The sequence below is a fragment of the Rhagoletis zephyria genome, unplaced genomic scaffold, assembly GCF_001687245.7.
Source record: "Rhagoletis zephyria isolate East Lansing unplaced genomic scaffold, Rhagoletis_zephyria_1.1 Rzeph_scaffold_01402, whole genome shotgun sequence".
Taxonomy (NCBI): domain Eukaryota; kingdom Metazoa; phylum Arthropoda; class Insecta; order Diptera; family Tephritidae; genus Rhagoletis; species Rhagoletis zephyria.
In genome coordinates, this window is record NW_016158486.1 from 59,031 (window position 1) to 84,130 (window position 25,100).

General features: G+C 34.9%; 1 protein-coding gene across 1 annotated transcript in view; it reads right to left on the bottom strand.

Moving 5' to 3' along the window:
• Positions 1–25,100, bottom strand: part of LOC108363891 (F-box/LRR-repeat protein 16) — a 75,568-nt gene that overhangs the window by 27,506 nt on the left and 22,962 nt on the right. The window contains exons 2-3 of the mRNA XM_017617417.1: positions 23,201–23,374; positions 22,795–22,912 (exon numbers count right to left, since the gene is read on the bottom strand). Coding sequence (XP_017472906.1) covers positions 22,795–22,912; positions 23,201–23,374 — 292 coding nt within the window. The remainder of the gene's footprint in view (positions 1–22,794; positions 22,913–23,200; positions 23,375–25,100) is intronic.

Consider the following 25,100-nt stretch of genomic DNA (forward strand, 5'->3'; position numbering starts at 1 on the left):
ATATGAAATGTATGCAGGTGACTGCAATTATTTACTAAGATACCGGTTAGAATTCTATCCTATTCTCCTATCCAATCTTATCCTATTGCGTAGAAGGGCTCAGATCCTATTGGCGTTGATGCTGCAGGCTTCCTGGCAAGCATGTTTGCCTCCAAGTCTCCTTATAAGTCTTTGCGGTCCGAAACCCAGCGGAGAAGTAACTTGTTGCTTACCGCCAAGGCATTTATGTAGTCTCTTTCAGTGTATTTTTCAAAATTATTTTCAAGTCGTAATTTAAATTTTAAAGGAATTGAGATAGATATAGATAAATGTATACATAAATGATCAGAATAAAAAGAGAAATCGATTAAGCCGCTACCGTCTGTCCGTCCGTCCTTCTGTGCCTCTCTACACACGATTACTCTGGTAAAAATTTGAGATGCCTAACGAAATTTAGTACAAGTATTTTTTTGAGCCAAGGACGGATGATTTTGAAAATGGGCAAAATTGGACAAAAACCACGCCTAATTTCCATGTAACGGTAGTTTGCAGAAATACGAAATCTGCGATATTTTTTACTAACTACTGAAGGTTGTTCACTCGATATTGATATTTACCGATCATTGTATAGAATATTTTAAATTTTGGAAAATGATGCATGATTACATGTGCATATACCCGTAACAGCTTCACAATTTTCACCTAAACTTGGAACAATTGTTTTTGGTAAAACATACCATACCGCCAAAAAATTAAAAAATTCGCACAGTAACTACTGAAGACAACTTGACTTTAACTACTGAATATTACTTAACTTAACTTTAGCAGCAAATATGACTAAACAAACTTTTTGGAAAATGAGTGACACTGCCCACATATAAACCCATATGTGTATCTCGGTAATCGTTCTAGCAATATGTACCAAACTCGGTATAATTATTGTACTTGACACAGAAAAGCAACGTGTTGAAAATTTTTGAAATCGAATTTAAATTAGGCCCACTTCTCATATATCAAGTATCAAAAATGCGGAAGCGTCGATATTTCGAAATTTAAGGACGCTAATTTACTCAAAGTTGATACTCACAACAATCGATTAAAAAGAAATAACATTATTATGGAATTTCGGAAAATGGGCGTGGTACCGCCCACTATAAACTACATAAGTTTATCACATTAAGTCTAACTGAAGATACAGCGAAATTGTTTGAAATACGATTAACACCACCCTGCTTCGTGTTGTTTTCAAAAAGGTTAAAAAACTGTATTTAAAACGTGCGCCGGATAATTAATGTTCCGCAAATACAATATGTATATTAATAAATAATTCAACATGTTCGACCACTCTAATGTGCGCTTATATTTGCTTACACTCGCTTTGTACCATTTTAATACGGGTGTGTATGTACATACAAAATTACACCAACAACGAAGACTAGAATAAAAAATTACATTTAGTTTTGCATATGCTTTAAATGTAGTTTGCACTAATAATTAAATTTCGAGATATTTCACAGATCCCTTCTGAACATTTTGGGTTTTTTCGAGATTTATTGGGATCTTTAATTTTTTACTGTTTTTAGGTAATTTTAAGGCACCACAATATGTTTCTATCTTTTCTTTGCTTTTTACGAATTCCCAAAAAATAAATAAATTAAGCTATTTAAAAGGCCAGTACTGATTATTCCAAGGCCGACCATGGTATCCGATCCGAGGAGCCTATGCTATGCAACCTAGAAAGCTACTTTTGACTAGCGAGGAGTGAGCCAAGAAAATGGGTCCACTGAGAAACGCATCTACATAATTTAGAGGTAGTGCAATAATGCTCAACACTGTCTACATTTACTATGACTACGGCATAATGCTTTTCGCCTTGAAAGCACGCGAAGTTACCGCAAAGTGGTGTGCAATAGCCTTCAGCTCTTCACACTCATAACTTCCTGAAACTGACTTTACCATCTGGGTATTAGGACATAGCGGCAATTAAATGGCCGAGAAAGAATTTTAAGATTACTAGGTAAATGGCCGTGGTAATTAGGTGACCTGCTCCTTCCGCTAAATAATAATCAAATTTAATCTAGGATTGTAAATTATAAAAAATACGTACTTTGTTACCCGTGGAATTTTATATTACTCAGCAATAGCCGCATACTTCCGCGTGCAACATAGCGTGCCGCCTGCTTGAGTCTCCCGCGATGACGATGTTGTTTACATTTGGCAAATGTAAATAAATTAATTTATATTCTGGCTCCTTCAACCATCTTTGAGCATTTTTTATTCCATTATTTCACTGCCATGTCTTACCTAATTCATTATTTCTTTAGTGAATCAAGAGATAACGGTTTATTTATCTTATATTCGCTTTCAAAATTTTTGGTTTTAAATCACTTTGTGCTGACACTAATTAATTTTCCCAGCAATGGCGCTTGTCAGACAAGCGACATGTTGTAAGTGGGATAAGAGGAATGAGTTCATTGCTATGCGCATTATTCTATAATTGTTCATCTTCTCTTCCCTCGCTCATATCCTACATATAGCAATTGTTGTACCAGCTATAATTTGTTTAATTAAAAGCTTTATCAAGGTTAGCGCAAACGAATGACGCGCATTCATCTCACCTCATTGTTAATATTGTCTATTTAACTATTTATTTATAAAAACAGGGAAGAGGAGAAGCACTTTGCTTTCATCTCTCGCCTTGGGTAAGTGAGTGTGCATTTCCACCTTTCACGTTCTCTCGCGCTTTTTAGCTCATTGTAGACAGACTGTCGCATCGCGTTTGTCTTGACTTCCTTGATGTGTTATTATTAACATTAATTAATTCTGGCATTCCGCTGCTGAGTATTTTTATTTGCGATTTTCTTTCATTTATTTGCTATGGAATTTCTTTTGTCTTCTCACTTTAATGAAGATTTCCATATTTCTGTTTTATTGTTTCATATTTTTTTGTGTGTAAATTTTCCATATTCATGCAACGTGCGCAACAAACTTAAACATTGGGACTTGATTTAATGCAATGTCCTTGTCAAGAAGAAAATTGTTGCCTTTGTAAAGATTTTGTATTGCTTGATTATGTACCTAATTTGGAAGTTAATTAGTTTCGCCTTCAATTATTTGAAGACAGCTGAAGGCATAGAAGTTAGATGGCTGGATATAAATATCGCACGTTTAATAATATACAGAATTATTTCAAAATTTCAATCTTGTGGGGAAACGCAGTCAAAGTTTGATCAACTCATACAGTGGGTATACCAAAATATACATATCTTCACCATTTTTGGTTAGGCTAATTAATTAATTGTATGATGAAATATCCAAAAACGTAAATTTTGAGTTACATCTCTATATTATTATTAATATAATCGCATAATCGTAATTATTTCTGTTAGAACTTTTTTAGGAAGACAATTTTAGAATTATGGCCCAAGCTTTTAATTACCAACTGGTTCCTTGATGCTCATTCTAACAGATTCATACTCTTCTATCTTTACAGCTCACACACAAACGATTTTATCGGTTTGCCACATTGTACAGTTGTCAACTACTACTAAGTAGCAAAATAGTAGTGAACAATCTTGTTTGAATCCAGCGAACATTATTGGAGGGTTCGGATTTAGTCACATTTATCTTGCTATGCTTGCTCACTAAATGGTGGGGAATCTTTTAAATCGCCAATCTTTAGGATTAAGCGACGTTGCCAAAGAAGGCAAACAGATGCACCTTTTAGGGAGGTGTCCTATAGATATTTATTTAATCTTACTCAAACTTATAGGTAGGGCTCCTAGCTTATGCTGATGAACTAGCCAGTACCATGGTAGATGTTCGAACTCGATAAGTGTAATTCGAGGGGATACATTGAACGATTTCCCGACTAGCATAGCGAGGTGAGGCTCGCAGTGAAGCCAGAGAAGACGGACTTGATAATTTTTTTTATAAGAAAGCATAAGATTTAATCCTGGCCCATACCCAAGCTAGGAAGTAGTCTCTAACTACTAAGCCCTTTACAAAATATGCACGAGCTAGTTATTATTGAATTGACTTAAAGTTTGAATGTGGAAGAGAAGAGGCCTTAAATGCCTTATATGCATGAAGAACAATACTCTCGAAAACATGAGACCTATCTCCTCGACAAACGCAATGAATCTTCAAGGTCCCAAGACTTCTGCGAAATTTCCCACGACGGAACCTACGCTGTAAGAAAAGCAGCTCAGTCGGCAGTTGCTCCAGCTCCCGACAAATCATATCTAAATATTTTGATGTATTGTTAGACAGCCATTAAGCGCTAACTCGCTCTGTGTTCGGAAATGCAGGAATAGGATAAAAGAACTCTGCGTAAATAGACGAGCCACTATCCACCGGGTGCCAAAATACAAAGGAATTCAAGGGAATAAGCGGGCGAACAAGTTAGCCAAAACCTCGGCAATTGCTGGATGGATTATATCGCTTATTTATCTCTACAGCTTCTACATAAATCATTACTCGGGTCCCTAAACTTACCGGCCATATACTAATAATCCAATGTGTCTTTAGAGAGCCTTAGCAAACTCCACGTTTTTCGTTGATCGCGCATATGAGCAGATTAATTCACTTGCTCTAGCTCGTCTGTCTCTTCATTTCCTAGATTTGCAAGATTGCAGGGATCATCGGTTTTCGTGAACGCATCTCAAGCCAGTCACTACCGACCCTAGGAATTTGCTTATAGCTTGACTTATCACAACGAACGCGAATTTTGGTGGAACTAGGAGCATACACATATTGTCGGTCATATCAATTGCACTTTCATTTCAAAGTGATATTATTTTCCACTCATGTTCATATATTTATTTTTAAGAACTTTTAATTAAAACACAGTTCATTCACTAAGAAAAGCTATAAAAACTTAATTAACAAAATTATTTTAGAATTTCAAAATTATGTGTAAACCTAAAAAAAAATCAACAAATGTCCATCCAAATTTCAAAATTTTTTTCTCTAAAGTGATTGAATTTTGTGAGCATACATAGGAACATTTTTATTGTCAATTCAATTCTAGTGTAATTATGTGCAAATATCAAGTGGCTAAAAATTAGGGTTGATATTTTAGAATTTTTTTGCTGTAGATGTTGCGATTTTCTTCCGCATAACGAATAAACACAATTTATTTTTAGCCTGCAATACGCGTTAGTTATCTAGGTGTCTACAGATTATTTTCCAATGTTAATTTCGGAGTCATTTGTGAAGCTCGAGATATTGTGATTTTTTTAACGACATTAAGTTCTCAGCCACTTCTTAGTGGAAAGTGGATTTGAAACAGAAAACAAAGTCAACTTTCATGATCTGATAATCACGAATAGAGGTCGATATTCCTATAATTAAAACAAGTAATAAAGTCTAAGTTCGGGCGGAGCCGAACATTAAATACCCGGCGCAAGTATTAAATACATATATGTTTTTCACCTTACCGAAAGCTACCGCTACATGGTAAATCGGGGTGTATCAATTTTGAGTAAAATAGCGTCCTTAAATTTCGAAATATTGAAGTTTCAAACACTTCTGAAATTTACCGTTACATGAAAAGCGGCCGTAATTTTAGTCCGATTTCAATAATTTTCAACGTTTTGCTTTTATGTGGCAAGCACAATAAAAATACCGAGTTTGGTACAAATTGGCTGAACGGTTACCGATATATATATGTATATGTGAGTAAGCGGTGCCACGAACATTTTCCAAAATTTTATCATAAACGTATTTCTTGGTAAAGAATTGTTGCAAGCATGAGTTTTGAATAAATTAGCTTTAATATTTACCGATTTATCGAAAATTTTCCAATTTCTCTAAATTACCGTTATATGAGATCTGGGCGTGGTTATTGTCCGATTTTAGAAATTTTCGGCCATTTGGTTTGCCTATTGTCAATTAAATATAATGCTTTATATTGCATGCGCCCCACGCTTTTCATTTTCAATCTCATAAATTGTTTATAACGACTTTTGCTAAAACTTCAAAATCAAAAGTTATCAAAACAAATTCTATGGGACTGAGAAATATTATTTTCGACTTTTTCGTCCATTTATAAAAGCGTTGTATATTAAAAAGTTTTTTTTTATATTATTTATCATTCTTATCATTTATGTATACATCTGTCTATATCTATCTCGATTCGTTTTGCCTGTTACAAACAACCGTTGTGTGAACAAAGTTATAATACCCTTGTGCAAAAGTGCGCCCGGGTATAAAAATAATACTGATTTCACTCAAATTTTTGATCAAATTAGATGAAGTATGTTGTTGCAAGGATTTGAAGAATCGTTTTGCATCATTTAAGTGAAACTGAAAACCATTGCCAAATAAGCAAACGAAAAATCAGACCCGAAAAATAAATATTTATTACTTGGTACTGGTCACCAATATGCTATTTGTTGTTTTTTTTCATCTGAACTGAGTTCGGTTTGCAAACTGATACTTCCATTTCATAACTGACAAATCAATTTCCCGCAATGACCTGTAGCCAAAAAATATTTCATTTCATTACAAGAGCAATTATAAAGAAAAATATGAATAAATATTTTGGCTGCGAACCATTGCATAATATCCATGACCAAGAGTATTAAAAATTGCCAAAAAAGCATTGCTTAGTAAAAAACATTCAAATTGTGAACAAAAAAGGCAGCTAAAGTTGAGGAGGCTGCCTGAACTGCCATTTAAGGCAGAAGAGTATGACTGCAGTAGCAGTGACAGCATGAAAAGTGAGGTTAAATTTTTGGCGCGGTCAGCTGCCAATTTCTTCTGATTTTACTTGATTTCGCTTTTGTTTTCCTGCAATTTTTGAAATTTTTTATTTCACCTTTTCTGTACTTGATATTCTATTTGCAAATATGGAACATCAGATTTTGCTAGTTGATTAGTGAATGCCAATGCACTCGGTGGTCGGCTGCCAAATAACGTGACAAACCCCACAACGAAGCTTGGCGCAAAGTAATAAAAATTGAGAATTTGAGTGTTTTGGCATATGGCCAGCTTGTGTGGTGCAAGCATGTGCTTTTACAAGCGCTCTCATAACTATGTATGTACATATAAAAAAGGTTTTACTGTTATGAATGAAAGTAAAATATTTGTTAAGGTTCTAAGGCATAATTGAAATTGACTGCAGAGTGGAAAGAACGAAATTAAAAAAAATGTAATAATTAATTTGAGAATGCATATAAGTGTGCTAGACAAAAAGTGGATGTCAAAATTTATTTCCTGTGCTTTGTTAACGTTTTGAAAGAAATACTCGGAAAAGTACCAAGGCAAATAAATTATTCACATCACATTAAGGAATTATTAAATACTAGATTGTCCTCCCCCACCTCGCTGGGTGTATGAAATTTTGCTGTAATTTACTTCAGTAAAACTCAACATACTTATAGCCAGTTTCAACAGCAATTTAAATCAAAAATATAAGTTTCAAAAAATTAAAATCATTTTTCACTTAAATTTTGTGAAATTGGCTGTTAAACTTAGACAAAAACAAACGAGATTTACACATTTTTTTTTAACCCTCTTCAAACATTTTTCAAACTAAATCTTTCTTAAAAGTCTTTCCTGTGATACATTTGCACTTAACTTATTACTTAGCAAATTTTCGTTTGACTCCCATTTTTAAATTTTTCATATATTTTCACAGCTTGCGAATAATTAATTTAAATTTGATTTTTCAAACAGTAGGCAGCCGTTTTTAAAATACAAAAAATTTCATCAAACTGCAACCCTTTTCAGCCTCTGTCTTCTGATACCCATATTATAATAAAAATTTCAAATAAATAATTCTCTTAATTCAAGTTGAATTGGATTTTTCAATCCAGTGTGCGCGAAATTTCATTTTCGAACAGGTGGTAGTTGGTTAGTTAGTTAGTTAATTTTATGGGTGTACCTCTTTAAAGGAGTCCCTAACCCAATGTGGTCAAGATACCTTCGGCTTTTATCATTTCACTTCTGTATTGTAATATTTGATTGAACTTTTTAACTTATTTTAATTTAATTTAACCTTTTTAACTTACTTTTTTACATATTAGTAGGATTTCTAAAAAACTATGTAACAAAGCGATTGCCTATCATTTAAAGAATTCAAAAATTTGGAACATCGAAAAGTATTTCACAAAAATTTTGGACATATATGAACGAGTTTCGGCGCTTTCGAAGCTCTGAGGTAGTTTTAATTTTAACAGAAATACTGCTTATTGAAAAAAAACAAAACATATAAGTGGCAGTAAAGAACCCCGTAAATTATTTTTTCTTCTTTCTCCGCCTTAAATTTTATGTAATTTATTTTTTTTTTTAATACTGGTCCTAACTAATTTTTCATTACTGTTTGTACACGCAGTATGCCTTCACTGATTGCTGTTGTAATGCATTATGGCATTTTAATTATTTACACGCTTCATTTGTTCGTAAACACAATAAATGCTTGATGGTTGAGTTCATTATGATGCCAAAATATAGTAGATAGACAATAAATGATAAGTGTACTATAAATATATAGATCTTTATGTGCAAAGTTAAATGCGTGCTTATGTATATGTATGCAAGTGAAAATTTATGCACACATATACGCCAAAGTTTTGGCTTCCTTCAATAATACATACATACATGTGTATGAACGTTCAAATGTCGTTTTAAAACACTCCCTCATATAAACATACACTTATGTAGCTGCTTAATTTACAATTAATATACAAATATGCTTTTGAAGTTAATTGCTGCCAAAATACCAGCACATTTACCTATGCTAGACTACATAATATTACTACTATAACACTGTAACAGACTAGCCCATGCCAGTGTGGAGATTACTCATACGCCCCGTATACTCGTATCAACCATGGATTTGATATTAATCGAATTCAACCTAGATTTATATGCATACTAGCAGACCCGGCGAACTTCGTCCCGCCCAAAATTTTTATATATTTTATTGAAACTGTTTGGTCCAAGATTTTCACCAACAATTCACGTTTACAATTTTCATAGGCACATTCGTCTGCTAAGATTATGGTTTGGTGGTCATTTGCCGCTTTAAATAACCTAAGGAAAGTGTTATATCCGTGAAGAAAGTTCTTGAAATTCTCCAGTTGTGCGGCATTTTATAGCGACGGTTATTCGCAAAGCGAAATAAGTTTTTTCCTCTTCACTCCCTGGCGGCAACAATGACCCGGTTCTATAGTGAATGTCCTAGAAGCTTTACAGTATAGTTGGTGGCAATTTCAAAATGGGTGCGAATCATTGTTCTACAGAAATGCAATATACATATACTTATTTCAGACGAAATACCTTAAAAGTTTGAACGCATAATAATATTGGAAAATCACATCCATTGGGCCAATGCGCAACGCAGGAGCGTTCGATATACCCTATGGTGCAACAGGTCGATTTAATTTGACCTTCACGGCCCCTTTTCTCACTTGGCTATTTTTAGTAATAGCTCGACTTCAGCACCACTTGGCAGCACGTTTTCGCAATAGTATTGCACACATATTTAAAACATTAGCCAAATCGGATCATAAATAAGATTTTTAGTAATAACTCAAATACAGCGCCAACGGTCGGATTAAATTGTGAAACTAAACCATCCAGAGACCCACTCAAACACACAAAAAGTTTCGTTAAAATCCGTACAACCATTTAGGAGGAAATCACTAACAAACACACCTATAGAAGAATTAAAAAATACATTCAAAAATAGCTAAAGGTCGGTACGTTTGTAGGCCTCACACCCCCTTTTCAAATTACCCAAATTTTCTCGATGAGTATGGGCTTGATTTCAACTACATACATATCTCCATACGAAGTTCCAGTACTGTAACATGAATGCGTTCAGAGGTATTCAGTATAAAAATTCGATTTATATGGGAGTGCCACGCCCCCCTTTCCAAAAGCTGCCATTTTTCTTCATGAGAATGCGATTGATTTCGTGTATCTCCATTCCAAGTTCCAGAACTCTACCATGCACACTTTCAGAGATATGTAGCATGAGAAATTCGGTTTGTATGGGAAGGGCCACGCCCCCTTTACATATAGATTTTTTTAAGCCTAAACCATCCTTGGGACACGTGCAGGCAGATGGCGGTTTCAAAAAAATCGGTTCAGCCGCTCTCGAGCCTTGCGAAAACTAAAAAACGGCTTTAAAAATATATATTAGTTGAGATTTATTATATATTATAATTATATTTTGACAGTATCCGTTGTTTCTTATTAGCGCAAAAAAATCTTCGCCCCTTGATATGGTCGTTACTTAAAGTTATTTATATTCGAAATTGCATGAAAATTGGAAAACAGGAATGTATAAGCTTATCCAGGCAAAAAGCTACCTACGTACCGAATTTTAAGCAAATCGGACCATAAATACGATTTCTTCAAACAGATCGGTCCCTGGACCACTTCCCGGAAAAAATGGATCATATATGCTAATATATGCTAAAAAGCTACTTACGTACCAAATTTTAAGCAAATCGGACCATAATTAGATTTTTTCGAATAGACCGTTCCCTGGTCCACCTACCCGAAAAAAGTAAATTTTTTTAGCCTAAAACATGGTGGTTACCAAAAGCTATTTATGTAAAAAATTCATGAAAATCGGACCAGCCGTTCGCGAGATTACCTGTTACAAAAAAAAGGGACTTCTCTTTATATAATTAGTATAGATATGCACCCACCGAATTATTTCTTTGCATGCCCTTACACAATTTTTTTCTTCTGCATAATTTACGCTCATTTTCGTACGCTTCATTAATTCATGTGCACTACTCAATTATGTAATTTCAGTACGTGTGATTAATATTAAATCAATTGCGTTTGCTTCTTTCAATTTTCGCTAAAATGACATTAATGAAGCGTTTTCCGCATGTGGGCAGCGCAGATCGTTTGAGAGTATTAAGTGATTTTTTTTTAGTATGCATACATATGTATGCAGGACTTATTTTATTTTGCATTTTCCATAAATTTAAATCTCTTGCTACATTCTCATAAATATAAATATTTATGATTGTCTTTGCAAGAATTAATATTCATTTTATAATTTATTCGCCTGTGAAAAGAAAATTCGTTAATAAAAAATGTACTCGTAATTAAATTCTCACTACCCACAAATGGGCAACAATATCTTCGCTGTCATTAAAACATTCTCTCGTCCATTCAATTTATTTAATGGCAAAAGGTTGTAATTTTCATATTTACGTATTGCCGTAGTTTTCATATTCCTTCTTTGCACACACACTGAAGCAAAACGTAATAATGTCGAAGTATGCAAAAAATTATTATAATTTTAAAAACACTATTTGTAGTTAATGAAATACATAGTAAATGTGTATGTAATTTACTAGGTAATTAAAAAATGTATATAAACATGGACACACAAAATTTCGCTTCAATAGAAAATATTTACCATATATTCCATAAATTACAAAGGCCAACAAAAATGGGGAAACAAAATTTTGTGCGGAAAATGTTAAAGCTGGAATTTATGATGGAATTTTTTGAGCTTATTACGAATCCGTCAATTTAAAGTTTCCATCAGTTCTAGATTTTGAGAAAAACGAGGTCAAATTGTCAAATAATCGTATTTTTTCAACATTTAGAAGCTCTAGCAAAGAAACAAAAGGTGATAGAACCTTCCACTTAGGCTTAAATTAGGCTTGAACTTTCGACTACAAACCCTAAAAATACCATCCTTGCGCCTTGACCCAAAAGTCATTTATAGTCATTTATTGAACAGCAAAAAATGATTTTGGAAATTTTTTTTCCAAACGCACGATTTTCCAGTATTTTTTATTGTTCAATAAAAGACTATAAGTGAATTTAGGGTCAAGGCGCAGGGATTGTATTATTTTTTAATTCTTGAACGGTGGAAAATTAAGGCATCCAGCATTTAAGCTCTTCGTAATTACGCCTTAGTGAAGAAATTAAGATGGAAATCTGGTAATGGACGATCAGAGCACACTTGAGATATGAGGGAACACTTATAAAGGCTGCTGCATGGCCAAAAAGGTGGTGCGTTTGATGAAAAAGAGAATCCGAACCAATGTATACGGATGAAGCACACGTTCTTTTTTAACGCTAACATTAGCGAAATTTTAAAAAAAAAATAAGAGCATTACTGAATAACAATCCCTCATTCCTCCCGCACCGATAACTTGACAACAACCTCAACTCATTACTGCTTTCATTCCTTACGCAATATAGGCGAATTTTATAAATACTTACTTCCGTAGTATTAAGCAACGCTGTCAACGAACTCTTGTTTTTAATTAACCTAAAAATCTACATTTGCTGCGAAATGTGAAGGCACTTCACCAACATACTAATGAATCTGCCTCAGTTAATATATACAAAGCGACAAAGGCCAAGCCTACGGCAAGCGAAACAGGTAGGCCTTACAAATGACCTGGGCTTGTATGGCAGATGTACAAATAAGTATGTGACTACACATACATAAATAGATACATATGTATGTATGTAGTATGTGAAACGTGTGTAACATTTTATACTTCAAAGCAACGCAATTTTTATCACCCCAATAAGCGAAGCGTTGTAGCGCAAATTTAAGGGGCATAGTATAATGAGCAAATGTTGCTCATACGCCGTGTTGAATTTAGCAAAATGAGCGCCAAGGCAACATCTTCAGCACAAGAGCGAGTATGTGCACCTATCTAAGGTGAATGCATATAGGGTTATGTATGTATACAACTGCTGGTATACATATACATACAGAATTTGTGCGCTAAGGGTTTGCTGTGCAGCCCTTGTTGTCGCAGGTTTCCACCCAACAGACCTTTTGGCTAAGGATACCAATTTTGAGATACTGGGTGAACTACCACTAACTCTGAAAAAGAAAATTCCAAGAAACGATACTCTGTGTAAAGTGGCAAATGCGATGGGACGCAAATAGCAATGGACATTGGACCCACCTATTGATACCAAAACTCGAACCATGGATAAACCCTTCTCATGGTGAGGTAAATTTTCATATAACCCAGTTGCCTACAGGTCACGGCTGTTTTAAGGCTTACCTCACACGCTTCAAGAAGAAGAAGTATCTTTGTAAGTTAAACCAGTATCCTCTATGGTGGATAGGTGGGGTAGTAGGAATTGATTATCAAATTGAAAACTCTAGAACCGACGAAATACTTGATGGTAGTACCGGGGGGAAATGCGGTACAGGACGCTAGGAGGTTTAGTTCGGGTTAAAGTCCCACACACACTGACGGTCTACACAGGCTTTCGGTGCTGCCTCCTCGAAAAAAAAAAAATAAAACATATCTGCTTATAAATATGTATAACTGCCTTAGTATTTACGTAGATTTTTTCTCTCATATGTACATACTATGTAGGTTATTTGGGTACATCTGCGTGCCGCACTCAATAGCGGCAAATCAGCGCCAGGAAAGTCAAATTAATCAGTCAGTTCCTGTTATATCTTTCTCTCTTTTGTTGTTCTAGTCGTTGGTATTTTTACGCTTTTTCCTGATTTTATTTTTATATTCTTACGTTGTTTACACAACGAAACTATATAAATGTCACTTGGTTCACCTCTACTAGTGACATAAGCTAAAAGCAACAAAAGCGAAGAGGAAAAATAAAAATCAGCAATAAAAATAAATCCTTAAAAAAAAAGAAAGCAATTTGCGTGACGCCAGCACGTGAGCTTCGCATGACAAATCAGCTCAGTGTGCTCTGCAAAGTTGGCTAGTAAGCTCATTGACTCAGCGACAGCGTGACTGCTTGACAGACTGAGTTGTTAACTGACTGGCTGAATGCCTTGGTGAGATGTCATGCAGCGTTGTACATATGTATGTATGTATGTAGTCACGCATTTTGCGGGCGTTGATGTTCGAACAAAGCTGCCTAAGAATTTGCAATGCTTTTTAAGTCAAACAAAAGTTTATGGCAATTTTTTTTTTCGAATTTTCAAGCTCAACTGCGGCGGCACATAATCATTCCAATGTGTTGAGCAACATTTGTGCGGTATTCTTGTTTTAATATTTTTTGGCGCTTAATGACACTTTTATGATGACAAAATTTTGACAAAGCCATTTTGTCATGCGTAAAGCAGACAGACATTTTATAAATTGATATTTTTAATATTAATAAACAAGCGCAGGGTATAAGCTTAAAGCAAATATGCAATATGTTTGAAAACTTTTTTTACTCAACTTATTGAAAAAAGAGAAAAATACTTTTTTCATATTTCTTACCATTTATTTGAGACATTTATTCGAACATAAAATATCATCAGAGAAAACATGAATCTAAATACATACATATTTATGTGTATACATATTTATGTGTGTACTAATATGTTGAGTGCTATTAACATTTGATTTATTAGTTGCGAAAACAAAGCATACTTTTTAACGCAAATGCTGATAAGAGCTGTATATTAAGCTAATAAATATAAATTGCGCTGAGCTTTTAAAACTTTGCCAAGAGCGAACACGTACATTAGGATGGTTACAAGGTAAATGGTAATTTTTTGGGGTGCTATCTTTCGGGGCACCACCATTAGGCTGGAATATAGGATGGACAAAGTTGCAATCCAAGTTTCTTGTCTATACCTGGCTCGAGTATTAGTTGATAGGAAATTTTATTCTATTTTGATCTTAATAATATTTTTGGTAAAACTTTACTTTTTAGTTTTGCGTTCTTCAGAGGCACAAAAGTTGTAAGGCAAAATCCAATTTTAGTTTCGACGCTAAGCTTAATTTTCCAACTTTAATCTTCGGAATCCGTTCCATGGAATTTTGGTCATCATACTCTACCGATTGACGTGAAACATCCTTATGTCAGCTTGTGGATAGCACTATATCCTTCACTTAAAAATAGTGCAACTAAGTGCAAGCAATCAAAACATACAATAACCCCGAAAAAGTCAATCTACGTGCAAACTACCAACTTTAGCATTATCCTTGAACTGGATTTTCTTGTTCAACTCAATTACAATGGCATGTCTATTTCAACTTCAATTTACATACATACATACATAACTAGTATACATACTATGTGAAAATATGTAGCTATGATATGTTCACTATATACAAGCATACAACAAGAGCAACTATTCCAATCAATATGAGCTAGAAATGCTCAAGCAAGTATAAAGCGTAGTGGGTAAATGCAAATGAGAATACTTGAAATTTCCATTCCTCAAATTGGGCCAACGCCATTTCGCAAAATTAATCGCTTTACGATGCACTTTAAGCAAAGGCCACATGAACGAGTGCAAGCAAGCTGCACTGGAGTGTACGTGCTGATGAATATACATTTATCTACATATACATATGTACATATGTATGAACAAGCGTGCATACATACTTGTAAATATCGGATAATCAAAAAAAAAACAGTCAGCAGTTCAATAAACGAAGAGAGTGAACGATGTAGGTTGTTAAAATATAATAAATGAGGTAGTGCCAAGTTTGCAAAAAAAAAATTGGAGAACAATTCTGTTCTCTATTGGAAAGGTTTGAATGTCGACATCAGAAGAAAAATTTAAATGAGGCTAAAATTAATCCAGAAACTTTAAAATGGACTTATTTTATACGTTCAGGGGTTAAATTTTTCATATAAATTAATTTGGTTCTGGTTTTGTAAGGCCTATATACGATTTGGATAGATAGAAGAAACATAAACTATCGAAAGAGATTAAGGAAAATAACGAAGACAAGTAATTTTAAGAAAAAAAACCGACTTACAAAAAAAAATGTATATATATATATATTATATTCATGATCCAATGATCGGATCTAAACCAGATTAGTATGAGACCACCTCTGAGACACTACCTTTCCGATGCAAAAAAAGAATTATCGAAATCGGATAACGTGGTTGTGCGGTAACATACAAAAAAAAAAAAATATTCTGACGAACTGATAACCTCCTCTTTGTTTGGAAGTCGGTTAAAAAGTGTTATAAGTATTACTATAATGCTATATTAAGTTGGAATTACTCTCGAAAATACAGAGTTGGGTCTACACGGAGATAGTGCGACCCAATATATAAAAGCCAGCATGCGTATAAATAACTGAAGCCATAGAAGCTTGTCCAATGGCATCTCTGTATAGAGTTCTATAGCTGACCCCTTTTCATATTCGGATCCAGCGGGGCTACTCTCTTTTCCGATTCGAAACTGAATGCAATTTGAAAGGGACACGGTCTAATACAAATTCATAGCGCCAAACATTCGAGTCCGAATGATTTGCTTTTCGAACCGCAATACGGAGTAGACCCCGACTTTAAAGTTTTTGAAAGATGGATATCATAAAGAACCAATATCTTGCAATTGGAATACAGAGGCATACAAAGTAACCAAAATATTGTGATATTGACGTACATCCAAGCGGCTATCGAGGACCTTAGTATGACAATGAAACTGGTATTTCAGTTTCTAAGAAACTGAACACATTCAGATCATTTAAAGGTAAAAACTTCAGTTCATTCAACAAACATGGCATAGCATAGTGAAAATCATGCATGTAAATGAGGAGCAGTGGCCAGTCAACATGCACGCAATTGCCTGTTCGCCTGTAATTATGCAATCAACAACGACACGCCCCCACATATATGTAAATTGGAAAACTCATACTCCCAAGCACGCTGATGCATTATTACGCAGTAACATTCCTTCTTTTCCTCATATACACATTGAATCACGCATTGCGCTGCGCAGCGCATATCTGTCACTGCAATTCAACGGGCCTGCCAAGACCATACAATTTTTCCCCAACACCACTGCCATACAACACATCCTCGCTATGTTCAATTATTTGCACTCGCTTGGCAGCTCTGATGGCCGTAATGTCGTCATCATCATCAACGGAAGTAGCAGCAGTGGCCGTAGTGCCAGCAGCAGTGGTAGCGGTGGCAACGAATCAACAACAACAACAATAACCATCAGCCGATTCATGTTGTACATGGTTAACCTTGCATACTTTTGTGCTGCAAAATAAATTGCAAAAAGTCAATGAATTGCATAGGACAGCAGTGAAAAATGGTAAACAGGAAATGTGTGCGACTGTATGCGTTGCTGTATGTTGGATGTGGGCAAGTGTGCGTGCTGCTGCTGACGTGCATTGTTGCATGACAGGATATTGTTCGCCGATAGAAGTCACCGCAATAGCGGGTGGTAAGTTGAGGTTTTGTGCAGGCGTGCACAGAGTTAGAGTAAAAAATGGAGACAAAGGAGAGAAAGTGGCAGCAAAAATAAATAGAAAAGCTGTTGAGTGTGCTTTAGCATGTGTTGGTAATCTTGGACAACTTCATGGCGCAAGGTTAGTCATGTACAAACAAACATACATACATACAAGGCTTGTAGGTATCGAAGAAGTGCCATGTGCTGGCTATCATCAAATTCTGTCGTGTTAGCATTTTCGAGTGAAAAATATGCATGTAAATAGGGGGCAAGTGTACATAGGTGTGTGCGTGTGTCTTTGTTGCGTTTGAAGTTGCCCCTTGACTACTCATCCAAAGAAAAAGCGAGCTGCTACCTTACACTTCCTCAAAGTGCTTTTTCTGCATTTTTTCAATACATATTTCCTTGAGTTTTGCATCAATAAGCGCGCCCGCCTAAAAGTCTTTTTAGATGTTTTATTTTTTCTCATTTAGTTGCGCTTGAACAAACAGCGTGATTGCATTTTTACCACTTCAAATAAGAATATAAAAATCGAAGCAACTAAAAAAGGTGGAAAATTTCGTACAGAAAGGAACTACAATTCAAAACTGACACACTGCTTGTCAAGAGATCAGCGGATGCCCATAGAGAGCCAATTGGACGCACTAGTAGATTTCTCCCTACCTTCAAAGCTATCCCTTCATGTATTTAAATAACCCAGGCTGCCTCCAATGCTGGAAATTTTCAGAGAAAAGCTCTATGGATTTTTCCTTATCTTTAGCACTTCTACAGAAATAATTATACGTGGCCCTGGAGCTAACGGACATATGGACTATAGTTCAGTTCCTCGTTGGAATTATTCTGAAAGGCATATGTTTGGCTTGAGGAGCCTAAAGAAGTTCCTGGTTGTTGTTCATCAAATGATAGCCAGAGTGAGCGCGATATTCTACAAGTGTGCCGCTTTTTTCACCTGCTATTACTTGTTCTAGCACCCCGTGAAAGCAGGAGTCTCATAAGGGCTTAAATGCTTCTCAGCCAATAATGCCCGGTTTCACCAATCAATATTAAATATATAAGACTGTTAAAATTTAGAATATCCCAATTTAGTTTGAAAATTTTGCTATTTTAAACTTGAACAGTCTGATAAATTCTAAAAATGATGATGATTGTTAAAACCGGGCATCAGTCTGTAAGCTTCCCTAAATTAGAACGGCTATGAGAAGACGCTATATCCCTTTCCGAACCATCTATAAAGATTGGAATATCATCATTAGATAGATGTTGGTATTTGATGCCTAGACGAAAATTGAGTAAAGATCTGATTATGCATACTTCGCATAACTTCGCAAAACCACTGGTACCACTGCAATTGGAATGCCACTTAAAAAATGTAAGGCAAATTCTAAGCTTAACAGAAGTTAAGTTCGCGAAGTAAGACAAAATTTCGTTTCACAAAATTCATTGATTAAATTCGACGCTTAGTATGAAGCTCACGTATTATTATTTGTACAGGTGATAGTGAATCATATTACCGAATGTGTTTATTATGCGAAAATTATCCATCACCGAATATGAGGAAGAATCAAAATTTTTGTTATAAATATCGCATTCTTTTAGAGTTAAATATGTATTTTAATAACAAATTAAATCCACAAAAGCATTGGGCGAATAAAAAAAAAATGCCAAGCAATTTTATAAATGACCGTGTTTATGTCATTAGGCAATTTTCTTTAGAATGTACATATACATAACGAAAATGCAATAATTATTAAAATGAAGCTGATTTTAAGATACATATGTAAGCAAATATGGCACACGCAACACTTTTTGACATTATAGTCGGCTATGAGAGAGCTCAACTGGGTTGTCACTTCTACCTTGTTGATTATGCCTTGGTTTTAGGCACACTCGATAGCATGTACGTATCTATAGGTTGAGAAGTTAAATTCATAACAGTATGCAGAGTTATTGGTTAAAAACGCTTAATTTTGGAAATCATTTAAAAAAACTCTCTAATTAAATGCATTAATTTAATATATACATACAAATAACTACCCGATATGCAGTTTTTATCAAAACCTCGGCAGTAAACAATTATGAAGGTCTGTAGCGAGTTTCTGAACCCAACAATGCATGCAAACATCTTTTGTGCGGCTTCTTCGTTATGCACAGCCAAGGCGAATTTACATAAGGTGGTGTTACTAGCTCAGCTGATTTTGTGTATGTGTTTCGCCGCACGGCTTCTGATATCAAATTGAAAAATTTTGTTTGAATTTCTACACACACTCTTACAGATTTTGACAGTTTATGCCGCCAAAGCAAAAACAAAATACATGTAAATTTTTGTTTTTGTACTCCTGCTATCACCTTATATTAATTCGCCTTGTGCACAGCGAATGAACAACACACTCAATCACGTAAATGCAATTACCCAAGCAACAATAGAAGCCGTTTAATTTTTTTCCACTCTCAGCACTTTAGCAGCCATCACTCGGTGCTGCAAATGCATTCATCACTCCTCACTCCCTTTCTTTAGGAGATCCACTCGATTTTCTGCACTTCATTCGTATACTCCTCTTCAGTTTTTGCAGATAAGGCAGGTATTATTTCAATATTTCGCCGGCACCCCATCTCCAAATAAAAACAACATAGCCACCGGCATTTTCTATTTAATAATATTTCTTCCCTTTGGCGTTTGCTTTATTCTCGCTTTACCCCTTTTCACTAGTACTTCTTCGCCTTGTTCCTAAATTCTATGCTTTGCGTGTTCACACTTTGCTGGCTAGCGCTTCTACTACGATTCGTTTATGCTCGTGACTTTTGTAGCAACTCAAAAGGCTGACTAATTAAATTGATTACGCCTCTTTGAGTGCAAGTTTAATGCACTTTGCATCCGCGTTTGACGCTCATCAGACGCATTGTCGCTTCACGGCCAACGTTAGTCTGGGTTTTGTCGACCGTTGCATGGTCACATAGGCGGCTCTTACCGCCTGTGGTGTTAAGTGCAGGCTTTGTTCAACGTTAGTGCGTTTTATGTTAGTTTTTCATGCCATTCCATTGTTTTGGATTTTTTATTTCTTCTTTAAAGAATTGTAATTTTTTTGCTGCGTAATTCATGAGGAAATTGAATACAATGCAACAAAAGGACGGCATCGCAGAAACTAATTTAATATTCAAGCCTACTTTTTATTTGTTCAGCAAAAAGGGTTTACGACTTGAACTTAATGTTATAGAAGATGTAAGATTCTTTAAAAGTTTTTTAATAGTCCGGTCAATTTGGACATTCCAGATAGCAAAAATTCCTACCCAGCTGAAAATTGGTAGGATTGTTCAAAACACCATCATAAATGAAATCTAAAAAGTCCTCATCGATCCGATACCTGGAGGAAAAGTTACTCGGGATCAAAGGTCACAAAAACGAGTTTTTCGCGATTTTCAGTAAAGCGGGAAGTTTGTCATAAAATTAGTTTAGACAAAAATTATATATCAGATAATTGTCTATAAAATATATCTAAATACTTTTTGTCCTAAGAGCCACCGTTTCCGAGATATAAAGATTCAAAAAGTTGGAAGAAAAACGAATAATCGAAAACAGTTCACATGATCCAAAGTTATTCGGTAACATACATACAAAAATATTTCTCCTTTTTTGAAGTCGGTTTTTCGTTTGTTTTAATATTTCGGGCATCTTCGCTATTTATTGGGATTTTTGGAGATTCGAGATTTATCGCGACTTTTCAGATTTATTCGATATTTTTCATGACATTTTCGGTTTCTCTGAATTTTTCGAGTTTTTCGGAAGTCGTGAATACCTAAAAATAAAAGGCAAGGTATACCGGGCAAATTTTGCTAATATATTTGCAAAATATCCCATGCATTTATTTTCTTGATCGAACAAATAAAAGTCAAAAATTTACTAGTTTTTTGTATCATTATTATAAACGGCTTTGTGCTGTACGCACACTCGGCACAGCTTTTCCTCTTCAATTAAATTTGGGTAATTATCGAAAATGAGGAAACCATTTCAAGAGTCATCTCAATTTATTGCGCAACTAGCACACCACTGGAAAATTGCAATAATTCCACTCAAATTATAAGTTGCAGTAAAAACAAAAATCGAAATAAATATTGAATGCATTCGTACAGGCATACATATATATTGACTTAAGTCAAGCAAACCAAAATGCAACGCTTCCAACCGTATACCTGAATTACTCACCAATTTCGTATACCACAACCACGAGTAATAGCGCCAAAACTCAAGTGTGGGCGTTTGTTTCGTTAAACGCTCCCCAGTTACCATTTACCACTTACAATGTAGTTGGCCCCCTAAGCGTCTTTCATATCCATATTACCTATCTACGTTATCTGCGGAAAGCGAATTTCACCTACATATTTTGACTTATTATTTTCGTACAGCTTGAAAGCTGTAATTTTTGTAGAAAAAATAATTTACAAATAAAAATGTTCACTAACGACGTTTGTGCCAGCTGAAGCATTACGGCCGGGAATGCAGTTGCAGTAACTTTCATACATTTATAATGGCGAATAAAAAATATTCTCACTTCTCGATTTCGGCCCCTACCTGCCTCATCGACTGCGGCATCAAGTAACAGGCGAAATTATTTTGAACTGCTGCTGCATGCAGCACTGGCAAAACTTTTCCAACACTTGCTGTTGCGCTGAAAGCTTGTGTGGAGCTATAACTATACATAAATATGTACATATATTTTTACTATCTGCGTATGTACATATGTTTGTAGGGCCATATTTTCGTTTCGCTACTTCAGGCATTGCAGTGCTTCATTTTTTCTAGCATAATTGCGCTTTTTACTTATAAATATTTGCATGATATCGCCTACAGTAATTTATTTTCCCTTTTTGTACATTTTTTTTTTTTGTGAAAAACTGCAAGTTATTCCTTCAGATTATGTTGCTTACTTAACTTCTCTGAACTTACCAACAGGCATTTTTTTCTGCAACTTATATTTTTATGTCTCTTTTGTTTTACGCTCTGCTTATTGGTCGACCTTCATTTGATTTTAAAATTGAGTCGGAAAGTTTGTTGCAATGAATATTCGCAAATTAACCCTAATTGCAATAGCATTTGCATTCAAAAATGTTACAGGCACGTTTTCACTTGTGCGAGCTTTGATGCAGCCATTTCTTTTTCTAGAAAGCTTTTCAGTTGACTGGAGCTCTTAAATTAGCAAATATATACATACATATGTATATGAATGCATTCACAACCACGCACATGCTTATCGCTCATTTACTACAATAGTGTCATAACTCAAAAAAAAAAAACAAAACTCGAAATCGTGTTATCGAGATATTTATTGGGCCTAATGAATTAAAACTTAGCAATTGCTCTTTCTTAATATTTCAGACCTTTTAAGCGATTTCTTTAAATAAATTTAAGTAAAAGGTCTGAAATTTTAAGAAAAAGTAATAGCATAATTTTTATTCATAACGCCCATTGACGCTATTAGCAACAATGTTTTCCATTACTAAATAATCGATAAATTTATTGACATTTTTGTAGCAACATTTATAGATTTTTGTGCGATGCATACAATACACAAATATGGGGAATTGAGAAAAAAATATATCGCGAACTATCCGATGATGGTGGATTATTTTGATATTAGAGTAACCAAGTATTTTTTATAAAATTCTATCAATATTTCACTTACCAATGTTAACGATGCCATGATTGGTTAACTCCCAACACGATTGTAGACGCAGTATGCTCAGACTATGACTTTGCTTTGGCGAGAAATAACCCAAAGCAGCGTCGGTGACGTGGTAAGCCTGCGAAGGAAAATAAATGAAGTAAACGAAGTTAATATACGTACATATGTATGTATGTTGCAAAAAATATTGACGATAAGAAATTGACAGCTCATAACTATCAATTTTTCCGAAATTGAGTCATATACCTCAAAAGATTGTAAATTTTACTAGTAATTTTTGTTACTTTAGAAAAATTGTCAGTTATGATTTGTCAATGTTTGACCATCGATATGTACATACTATTTATTTTAATACTTTCAACTGATAAAATGTCCATATGACTCAAAGATTTTGCTTGAAACCTACCTGCAGTGAAAATTCATATAGCGATGGCAGCAATTGCGCCACAGCACCCACCGCCTCATCAGCGATATTAATGCAATCCGCCAGCGAGAGCGAGACAATACGCGGCGTTAGACAAGCCCATAGGCCAGCCTCGGTAACTTCATTACAGCCGGCTAGTTCGAGTTCGAAGAGACTCTGTAAAAAAGTAAGGGTAAAAGAGTGAGTATAAATATTGAAAGCATTTACAACTAGGCATACATATTTTGGGGAGTAACACTGATGCATCGACGTATAGTAAATCGATGCTGAGATATATCGCCTGAAAAGCGTCGATATATCGATGGTTTCCAATGATCCCCCAAAGTATCAACGTATAACGGGGATAGAAATTTGTAAACACCTATGGAAACATCGAATTTTGAAACGATATTGTCGATATATCAAAAACATCGATGCATCATTCGCATCCTCATTTCCAAAAACTGCAACCAATAAAGATTTTTAGTAAACCGTAGAATATTTTTAGTTTTGGGCATTCGTTGTGTCTTTTTTTGGGGGTTTCAAGATGTTTTGAGTTCTCTAAGGGTATCTTATGAATTTATTTCTTAATAAAATTAGTTTTCAACACATGCATTTCATGAATATGAAAGTAAAAATCAATATTCTGTCAAGTTCCCGCCTTCATTCATGAATATGAAAGTAAAAATCAATATTCTGTCAAGTTCCCGCCTTCATGCAGAACGCACTGCACAACTTGTGGAAGAATCTTTTCAACTTTTCGTGTAGGCTGCTTCGAATTGTGGGCAGGGAATCTTAGAAACTATATCTTCAAGATGCTTTAGATGTTTGCCATTGCCATTGTTCATATCAAAAGATTCTGAAGACCAAATCATGGCAATCAACCAGCCTAAAAACAATTTGCTTAGGTAGAACGGGAACGGAACCCCCGAGCATTTCCACTGAAATTAAGTCGATTGCTGAATTTATTTGCATTTCTTTGCCGTCATTGTCTGCTCTCAAAATGCCTTTACACAGGTCCATTTCTGTCGACTGGAAAATCGACAGAGAAATCGACTAGCGAAAGCATTTACTTTTTATGGCTGAATTACCATTTATACGTGTCAATTTTGCTTGCACGTCAAACAATCGACTAGAAAATTTACCCGTGTAGGAAAGATTCTAGCAGCTATTTGCTCTTGATTGAGAAGAAAACTTGACATTTAAATGGGTAAGTTACTTGAAACCAGCTTTCAGTCTGCTTGCAGAGCTATTTCGTTTTAACCCTTTCAGTGCAACTTTTTGTGCCCAAAGCTTTTTTTAAATAAGAGCTTTTATTTTTAAATGAACATTTGCTTTGAGAAAAGTATATTATAATTCTTTACCATTTTATTTTATTGTATTTTCCAAAGTCAATAGTGAACAGAGTAATATATAGTTAAAACTTGACTATTTTAAAAAAAAAATAAGTATTTAATATTCGTAGTTTAAAATATATTTCCCATTATTAAAATAAATAAGAACACTTTCCATTCTACAAACCTAGGGTACAACTGTCTAATAATATGGACGCCGAATAACGGTAAGACTGACTGTTTTATACAATTTTTATTGTATTTTTGGAATCAACGGACCAAAGTGAGCCGGTATACAAATTTTCGGATTTTTAGCTTCAAGGGTTAATTTTTTGTACTGAAAAGGTTAACCGAATTCAGTGTGTAATATTGTGTGGGTATTTTCTTCCAGAAATAGACGTTGTGAGTTCGATCAGATAGAAAGATTAAAAATGATCGAAGCGGGATATCTCTTCTGGAGTTATTGCTAAAAGTTTATTATTTTACATACAAACTTTTCTTTGTTCACCATATAAGTGCCGGTTTACTTAGCTGCCAATTTAACAAAGTTAAACGGTTTAAGCCAACAT